The sequence below is a fragment of the Anoplopoma fimbria genome, chromosome 1 (assembly GCF_027596085.1).
Source record: "Anoplopoma fimbria isolate UVic2021 breed Golden Eagle Sablefish chromosome 1, Afim_UVic_2022, whole genome shotgun sequence".
Classification (NCBI taxonomy): domain Eukaryota; kingdom Metazoa; phylum Chordata; class Actinopteri; order Perciformes; family Anoplopomatidae; genus Anoplopoma; species Anoplopoma fimbria.
The window spans coordinates 18,959,976-18,970,240 of record NC_072449.1 but is presented as its reverse complement, the minus strand read 5'-3'; the positions used below and the strand labels follow the sequence as shown (position 1 = coordinate 18,970,240).

The window sequence follows — 10,265 nt, the reverse complement described above, 5'->3', positions numbered from 1 at the left end:
TAAACCGGCAACATTTTAATTCAGCGAAGATAGGCAGATTCAAGAAGGATCATTAGGATTCACAACTGGAATAACATCGAAATCGAATACCTTTTATTATAGTATGTTAAAATAACGAAGTTATATCGTCTCTCTCTCTCTCTCTTTATATATATATATATATATATATATATATATATATATATATATATATATATATATATATATATATATATATATATATATATAAACAAACACACTGATGCTATAATTAAATAATTGAAATGGTTCTTTGTTTTATATAATTAATAGGCTGTTGGGGCTCGTTTATTTAGGCTAATTATTGCAAGAATAACAGAGTGGTTTCAAATCTAAACGTCAGAAAAAAATATATTATGTACATTTCAAGTGCTGCAAAACTTTATCTTTGAGCCTTCTAAACGGCCCCGTTCTCTTTATCCTTTATCTGCCAGTTTTTCTAGCTTGTACTGGAAATTGCCAGTCCTCCTCTCCAAACGCTCCATAACCAAATTATGAATAATGCATCGGTTTGGCAAGGGAGCAGCAACAGACAGCCATGTTCCTGACTAAACGGGCCTGTCACAACTGTGACGTTATCAAAAGACCTATAGCTACAGGCATGAATTATTAAAAACCTATTGCCCTCAAAGGTTTACCGGTAGCAATGATAATAACAATAATAATAATTGGGCCAACGGCCAATTAACAATGTTAAAATAATGTCAACTCATTAAAGAAACTTTTGTTAATTTATTATAGGAACGAAAAACATTTTGTTTAGGTGGATTCACGTTTCACATGTGATGGAAAAAGTAAAACAATTTCATGAGTATTCTCTTTTTTTTTTTTTAAGAAACCCGTGCCTCAGGTAAGTTCACTTTCACTGTTATAAAAACATCAAAATTACATACAGAAAGCACATGATTTTTTTTTAATACACGGAAATAAAGTAAAATACAAAATGAACAAATTCCCCACAAGGCATACAGCCACTAAATGATAAAAAATAATGCATGTTTCTTGTGTATAAACATATTTTACACGTGCCCGTACCGGATCGCATACAGTCCTCGTGTTGCTGTCATTTATTCTTGTGTTCACTGTGTTAAAGATGACATATTTATCACATATGGACACTATAGATCGGGTTATCCTGACACAAAAAAAAGTTCAGCATAGCCTATGACACATATATTATAATCTCACATTTCTGGTGCGTCGCCTGTAGTTTCACCTTTACCAGAGGAGGTCCAAACAAAGGTCAAATACAGGCCAAACATTCAAGTGAGAGTTACGCTTTCCTTAAGGGAGGGGAGGAAGAGAGGGAGAAAGAGGGGGGGGGGGGGGTGGCTCACATCACGTCATCCGTGAAGGCAAACTCATGCAAACACTGCTTGGGCATTTTTTTGTTTGTTTTGTTTGTTTGTTTGTTTAAAAATTTTTGGACAAGAAACAAAAGAGGGAGGAAAAAAAACAAAAAAACAACCACTTCGAATATTGTCTCTGTTTTGTCAAAGAAGTCCCGCTCTGTCCTTTTTTTTTTTTTTTTTTTTTTTTTACAGAGAACGTGTTTCACAACGAGGCCAGCCTCTATATAGGTTCAAAATGAAACAATAATAATATAATATTAAATCAGAACAACTGCAGAATGGTTCGCCTTGTTTGACAAAGTATCGACCGTCCCAGCTGCATCGTCCTGCTCCTCCTCGGGGTGGCCCTCTCCCCGGAGCCACGTGGCTGCAGAGAGGGCCCCGGGTAGCCTCGCTATCCATCCCATCCGACAAAGATCACATCTGTGTAGGCTATCACGTCACAGTCTCTCTTTTTTTTATTTATTGTCTTGTCCTTGTCTCATAAATAACCTATATATATATATATTTTTTTATATATATATAGTTATACTCGTCGTCCTTTCATTTATAAAAGAAAACATAAATATCGTCCTTGGATAGTTTCTTCTCACTTTGTCCTTTTCCTTCACTTTCAAAGCGTTCGTGATCAGCGTCACTCGCTCGCGACGACTGGCCGAGGAGCGCGTGGGCGCCTCGTGTCCACCAGTCCGCCTGGCGTCACAGTCCCAGCGCGGCCGTGTGCTTCTTGGCCTTCAGTCTCAGGTCGGCGATGCTGGAGTTCTTGCTGGTGTTCTTGGCGGCGGCGGCGGCGGCCACGACGGAGGCGGCGGACGCGGACTCTGCCGCGAGCGTCGCCAGCGGCAGCCCGAACGGCGGCGCGGGGAACATCATGTAGGGCGCGTGCGCCGCCAGGTGAGAGTGCAGGTGGTGCTGCGCGTGGGCCACGGCGCTGTCCAGCTGCAGTTGCGCCTGCACCTGAAAGGAGAAGGGCGGCACGTTGCAATGACTATCCTACGGGACGGGAGAAGGGGGGGGGAGAACATGCGTTAACTTGTGGCTCGTCTGAAGGGTCATTTCACTAGTGTCACCGTTGCAGATGCGGTCCAGATGTTGAATAGTACACTATGGAGGAGGCAGGGCGACCACTGTCTGTCACCGCTCAGCTGGACTCTTCTCCTGACGTGTCATTGGGCGATAGATAGCACAGGACGGCCTACAGTTACAGGGCTATTATTGACTGCTGCAACTCTCGTGAATCAAAGGTCACATTTGAGTTTTTATTTGGACATCAATAGCATGAAATCTAATCTCAAGTCATCTCCTTTGGGAATCTTGGGCCTTTTGCCTAGAAGATAATAAACCCAGACAAGACCAGTGCTGCTCAAAGTGTAGGTCTGGACTTCACTGAAAATGTAATGCAATATAAATTGTTTACATATTTTTATTCTATTCTGTCTAGACTCTCACCACAACCAGACACACAGTTATCAAAGAAAAAAAACAAAACAATCAACCACATTAGGGTATGCTTTTGTATAAGGTAGGAAAACATTATGGGACTCCTGGCCTGTGTTTACTTCAGTAAAGTAGGCCTATAAATGAGCCATAACACAATAGAGGGAATTTTCCAATTAGGTTGTACACTGTTGTTGGCTCAGTGTGGTTTTTTTTGCCAGTGTGGTAATAAGAGTTTAGTCACCCCCTACATTGGAACTGGAGTCTCTGCATAGCACTCGGGCAGAGCCATGTGCCAAGACAGCAGTCCTGGGATTGGTCTGGTTTTTAAGACTAGACGCTTCAAAGTAACTTGCCTGTTGGAATGGCATCCGCAAAGCCCCCACGTTGACATATGGCGCAACACGACAAGCTTCAAACTGATTCGCTGCTCCAATCAGGACTCCTGCAGGACAAAAAAAAAAAAAAAAAAAAAAAAAAAAAGATGATAGCTTAATTGTGAGGATGATATTCAAACAAAAAAAAACTGGTGCTGAATGACAAGTTGTGAGTTGCTTGTCGGAGTGAACTTTAATAACGTCCAAGACAAACAGGCACTAAATAAATCACACTTCTTTTGATGGCTTAATTAACTGAAAATGGAAACCACGTCCCAAATAGTAACAGTGCATAAATATTATTAAGGATGCTGCATGCATTTGAGCGTGCCTAGGACTAGAATAGACCTAGAAATAAAATAGAATATAAATTGTAGTGGATAAAAAGCGTACCTTTATGTAACTGGTTCTCCTGCTTTCTGCATTTGGCTCTTCTGTTCTGGAACCAAACCTGCAGGGACAGAAATTAATTAGAGACCTACTGATTGGCAGCTGCTTGTGAGGCCATGTGTAATTCCTCTCAAAGTGACAACAACCGCAGGAAAAAAAAACCAAAACAATATCCCCATGGAGCACTGAAATATTAATGGCACTGCTTAACCCCAGATTTGAATTATTACGTTTAGCCTACAACAAGGGAGGGAGTTGGGGGGGGGAGTTGGAGCAGAGAGTGGAGCGAAAATAGAAAGTAGTAAATCTAGGAAAAGAGGGACATTAAAAAAACATTATTAGGAGAATAGAAACACCCTTGTTGGAAATGCGCAGGACCACTGGACTATAATAAATAACCTTGTCAGCGGTGGTTTCATCTTTCTATAGATTAGTGTCCCCGAAGAGTTGAATGGACTCTCAGATATCGAATAGCAGCCATGCTATTACGGTTTTGGACATCAGAGCAAGGCGATCTGAGAGCATCTCCCCCTTTTCTCTTTCCATCTCCCACTCATTAAATGACCGCTGAAATTAATTACCCTTATCTGCTGAAAAATCCATGTCAGAGAAACTGCTTAAATGCCTCGCAGTTTTGTCTAATCACCGCCATAACACACACTTGCACACACAAAAAAAAAAAAAAACAACGCTTCAAAGACAGCTCACTTTTTCCTTTTTCCCTTCTGTTGAAATCGACAAGCGTCAATTTCACAGAAACGCCTTGGAAGCCAGATTAAACGATTTATTTCTATGATAATCTGCTCTGAATCTCCCAGACAAAGCTAGGGCTAAATTAGCCCACAATACGACATGTCAGTCTGCAGTCTCCCTTACATTAGGTCCATATACACACAAGCGTGATTGAAATATCATATTGATTTGTCTGTCAACTGGCCTCATTTATTGACCACAATGTATGTCAATCGGAAATCCTTTTGTGCACGCTTCAGCTATAATTCATCGCGATCATAAAAAGCAAATGCTCTGCTGTTATCGATTGAGGCAGATATGTTTTTATAAAATCAAAATAAATGTTTGGCCTGTGAATGCAACTGGTAAAAAAAAAACAACGATATAATGCTCTCACAGAGAGAGAGAGGGGGAGAGCTGCTCTTGATTTGGGAAGAAAATAATACATAATTTATGCAAATCCCCGAGCTGTGCTCCTTGTTGGGGATACAATACGCCTTATTGGTGAGATTCCAGTTCAGGCCGGGAGAGCCCTGCGAAAAGCTGGCTTTAACTTTTTTTTTTTTTTTTTTTTTTGCTGGGGGGGGAGAAGGGAGGGGAGGGGGGGGGGGTTAAAGGGTGAGTTTGTGATGGGGGTCTTTTGGGCTGATTTCTTTCTTTCGCCACGACCGAAATATTCAATATGGAGACAAATGCTCAGTCCTCCCCTGAGCCGGAGCTACGGGATAACAGAGAGAGAGAGAGAGAGAGCCTGGAATAAGATATTACAGAGTTTTGATAAATCAGATGAGAGGAGTTATATCTATATGTTCATTGTCCCCCCTGCTCCCGTTACACAGGGCATGTCTGAGCACCCCCCCCCTCCTCCTCCTCCTCCTCCCATCCTCACTGACTGGCTGAAGCCTTACTGGGTTTCTGCGCAGATGGTCTGTCCCCATGAAAAACGACAGCATCTCTCTCAAACAGGGGCCTTGGTAACATACACCCAGAAACCGACGGCAAATATTTGAAGGCTTATTTGTTTCGGTGGATTAAGACACAAAGATTAAAACGAGTCTCGTGATACAAAACAAAGGCATAATTGAGATCACTTACACAAATTAACTCATCTTAAACAAGCTGAGAGACAAACGATCTATTTAGAAAACTGTGTCAAAATAACATTTTGATGGTGAACTCTGAAATCTTGTTCAATTTATTAAAACCTACACACACCCATGGGGGGGGGGGGTTTCCTCTGAACTGTTTTGTTGAATCCAGGCCTACTGCTGTAAATATGTCTGAGCATGTTTAGTCTCCCTTCTACATGAAAACCTCCATTAAAACCAAAAATATTATCAGACTTATGCGTTATATCCATCTTATCATATCAAAAATATGTAAAGGTGTTATTATAATCCTTCCTGGCAAAAAGAGAGAACATTGGAAAAACATTGTTGCATTTATAATTAGTTGTTCTTCTATTATCATTATGTTATTATTTGTTATTATTAAACTGTCATACTTAAGCATATGGGTCTCTTTCTTGTCCATTGTTTTTAGCCCACACACAGTGATATCATTATTGATTTTAAATTATAATTATTATTATTATTATTATTATTATTATTAATTTACTTAAATTGAAGGGCTCCCCACGTTACACTTTGTCCAACCAGATACGTATTAATGCTGCCTCAATATTGATATAATTATTATTGGTTATTATATTTGACCCCCCCAGTCAAGAGGACCCTTCCCTACCTGTACTCGGGCCTCCGACAGTCCCAGTCTCTGGCTGAGCTCCTCCCGCATGAAGGCGTCCGGGTAGTGGGTCTCGTCGAAGAGCCGCTCCAGCTCGTTGAGCTGCTCCAGCGTGAAGTTAGTCCGACTTCTCCTCTGTTTGATTTTCGTCTGTGCCTCGTCCTCCAGAGGCTTGGAGTCCTCTTTCCTCTCCTTCACGTCCGTGTTGCCTGTGTTGTTGTTGTTGCACAGGAGGAGAGAGAGGGAGACATCAACACCGTGAGGCTGAACTGTGACCCTCCAATCTGTGCTCATCATCGGCCTTCATCGTATCACATATTTATGAAATATTTTTAATTTTGTCTTTACTCTGGAAACACGAGAGGAAAGACAGATTTTAAAAAAAATAAAAAATGAAATGAGCCAGACTAACGGATGTGCAACTCTACCCACAGATTAAAGGCATATCTGAAATAACGTGCACTACATACGTGATTATCTTCACCAATTGTAATAAAAACCTAGATGATAAGACAGACAGAGAGACATGCCCTCCCAGCCCTCAGATATCACAGAGCTATCAGACCTCGGATGTTTTGTAGAGCTACATAAAGCTCTTTAATTATTAACTGCTTATAAATATGCAACGCTGTGCCCACTGTTGGATGTCTGATACATGCTTGTCGCAGTTCCGCTTTTAACCACGCTGCCCATGACGAACAGATGTCATTTTTTTTAATTTTTTTTTATACAAGCCACCCAACTCTAAGATATCTTGTCCTGTGTGTTGTCATATTTTGTCCGTGTTTCATAAAATACACTGAACAGCTGCTTCAATTGAAATTTAAATTAAAATGTAAACATATACATTATTTTTAACACAATTGGAACTGATCGGTACGGAAGCATTAAACACAAAAGTAATATTTTGTAATTAATTAAATATTAACCGTTTAAAGTATTCTTTTATGCTGTCTGTAATAACGTTTTTTTTTATTGGGTCTTTTTTCGTTATGAAAGTATAGGAAAAAAACACTGAATTATTGAGTACAAGCACGAAAAACAATTCTTCCACCTAAAGTCTATTAGATATATTTTTTTTAATTTTTTTTTTTTATAATATGAGATCATCAGGTTTTTATTAAATCCACCTAGCCAACAATTTGACCTGCTTTCACACCTGGAAACAGACATCTATGTGCACTGGGTGACTACAGAAATGACAGGACTTGATTGCCACCTTTCATGTGCAGTGATGTCTGTATGTCAGGTCTTTGATGCGCCTCCTTTTAGTTGAAAGATTATTATTAAATATATATAAAGCTCTCTGAGGCAACTGACATCAATGACGATTACGACATGAATTAATATAACGTGCATTTGTACAAGGCTGCTAATCATTTTAAAGTTGGCTAAACTGCAGCGTTTTTTTTTTTAAGACTTAAGGGAAATCCAGGATCAGAATGCAACTATGTTACTTTAATAAACGTGTGATATATATATATAAAAAAAAAAAGCATGACAATGGACTTAAGTCCTTTCATATTATAATAGCTTAGTTATTAGTTTGCCACAGGAGGCCTTGTTGTTTATTATAGTTCTGGGGTAAGCCTTTTCAGATTAATACAACTTTTTGAAACTGTGCCACAGCAATACTTTACCAAGCTGCGATCATCTGATTCAAATGGGAGTTGTTATGAGCAATAATGGTTGTAAAAAGCTCCAGAAGAAGGGTGGTTTTGACGGTGCATATGGCAAACAACTAACATGCCGAAATACATAAAAGATACTTTCAGAAAGCACCAGTGAATGACTCCCCTTACAGGTCCCGATCATCCTGCAACTTACATCGACTATTGGGATACAAATCTGCAGCAGCCTCTGCTTGGATCATAAACTAAAACGAAGATGTTTAAACAGCATTTCGCAAATATATATATATAAAAAACAAAACGTGTTATGATCCGTATTTGTTCGATGGGCCAAATACTGGTGTCCTGTCTCCCTGCAGATACAGACTGTAGCCTACAGACTAGCGTACCACATCGCAGTCCTACCGTCTATTAGTTTGGGGCTCCCGGCATCCCTGATTCTCTCCGGGCCGAGCATGTCCGTTTCCCTGCCCGGCGAGAGCGCACCGTTCCGGGTGACGGCCGCAGCCTCCTCTCGGCTCCCGGGCTGCTCCGCGGTTAAAGACTCCCTGCTTCCTGCTCGCGTCGACCCGGTCTCCAACACCTCCCTGTAGGTTATCACTTCCTTCTTCTCCTTCACTTTCTGATCGAAAGACTTAGACACGAACGCGGTGAGCTCTTCCATCACTACCTTCTCTCCTCTTAAAAAAAAAAAAAAAAAAAAAAAAAAAAAACAACATCACCACACACACACACACACACACACACACACACACACACACACACACACACACACACACACACACTCTCTCACTCTCTCACTCACACACACTCTCTCCCCTTTTGCTCCACGACAGCTTAAGACATCAATGGTGTGGCTCGTTTTAAAGTCGACCCCCTTGGTAAAAAAAAAAATGTTGAGCCTACGAGATGATGCTGCCAACTCTGGAAGAAAATGTGAAAAATATATGAAGAATATATCTTCTCAGCCAATTCCTCCCTCCTTTGGTAGCGGAGTTGGGAACCTGCTGGTGGACCTCTATTGAAGTCACAGTATTTATACTTTGCGGCGCCTTGCCCCCTTGATCCGTGCAAATTACCTCCCCTCAGGATGCCGGGATGAGCCCCCCTTCCCCTCCACTGATATGGGAGAGCGAGAGAGAGAGAGAGAGAGAGAGAGAGAGAGAGAGAGAGAGAGAGAGTTTAGAAAGTTTAAAAAAAAAAAAAAAGGAGCAGCACCGTCGCTATTGGCCATTAATCCAAGATTGACAAGAAGGACTAATTAATTTAATTAAGCGCTCATTCGCTGCTATTGTCCTGAGTTAGTTTTTAAACACCCGGGAGATGGTCATGGATCTCTCTCTCTCTCTTTTCTCTCTCTCTCTCTCTCTCTCTCTCCTCCCTCTCTCTCTGCAGGGGTGTGGCTTAAAAATCTGAAAATGACAAGAGTGAGAGGGAAGCACATGGGTGAGGAGTCCTTCCTCAGTATATCTCTGTGATCTGGGGGAAAAATAAGTCACAACGATGACACGGAGAGGAAAGGGGTGAACAAAAAGAAAAAGGAAAAAAAAAGAAAAGAAAAGAAAAGCGGACCAGCTGGGATGCCAAGAGGAGCAGCAACGACCCAATACATGGAGCTGTTATAGGAAGCTCAAGTGACCATCTATGGCTAAAACCCCCAGATGCATACAGTTGGCTTCAGGCCTGATACATGTATCTGTAGGGTTTCGACGTGTTTATATATATATAAAAAAAAAAAAAACACGTTGTCGCTTTTAATTTGAAACAAATTTCGCTGCAAAAAATAAATAAAATAGAAATACAATTTTGAAATAATGTGAGAAAGTTTTCATATTATAAAATAATTGCAGTGGTTTGAAGCCTAATTTGATATTCTAACAATAATGATGAACGATATAAGAATCATACGAATAATAAAGATTATTATTATTATTATTATTATTATTATTATTATTATTATTATTATTATTATTATTATCTTGTAACAATGTTAATGCACATGCTCGACAGTAGTCTATTAAAATGTGGGGAAAAAAACCAAAAACCTGACATGAAAGTTTGGGACCCTGTGAGACAAATCATTTACGGTTTCACGCTATTTGCAGCGTTGCTTTATGTTTCTAATCAGCAATTATGTATTTTAAATAGTCGTCATTAGTGGGACTATATCGCTTAATATTCATTCTCAGCGGACTTTTTAAGTCATTAGGATGTTAAATAGCAGCTAAACGTTTAATTATAATGCCTCTCGCGATGTGTTGCCACTGGGCTCACTAATTAACGTTTTCAACTCGCCTTTTTCCCGCTGAAATGATTGCCTATATTTGCAAAAAAATAAATAAACAATGGTGAAAAGTAACACCGCGGAGAGAGCAATTAAGAGAGAAGAGGAGGACGCATAAAGGCAGACAAGGAACGAGATACAGCGGGATTTGGAAAACGTCGGGATGAATTTGATGCGCAAACATCTTTATTGATGATCTATATACAGTTCCGTTTCTACACCATAGCTCACACAATTTCTCTAATTAAATATTAACGATGTTACAGCTCGGACCTTAGGCATTAATTACTATTATTTCTGC

General features: G+C 40.1%; 1 protein-coding gene across 2 annotated transcripts; it reads right to left on the bottom strand.

The window, feature by feature from the left end:
- Positions 1–2,069: 2,069 nt before the first annotated feature.
- shox2 (short stature homeobox 2) lies at positions 2,070–8,344 on the bottom strand. Of its 2 annotated transcripts, none has more exons than XM_054604191.1 (5): positions 8,086–8,344; positions 6,050–6,258; positions 3,578–3,635; positions 3,164–3,252; positions 2,070–2,363 (listed from the first exon to the last, which is right to left on the bottom strand). In XM_054604191.1, the coding sequence occupies exons 1-5, from the start codon at positions 8,342–8,344 to the stop codon at positions 2,070–2,072; spliced, it is 909 nt and encodes a 302-aa protein (XP_054460166.1). The 2 variants fall into 2 exon arrangements, with proteins under 2 accessions (XP_054460166.1, XP_054460176.1); XM_054604201.1 differs by having other exon boundaries at positions 2,070–2,327.
- Positions 8,345–10,265: the final 1,921 nt, after the last annotated feature.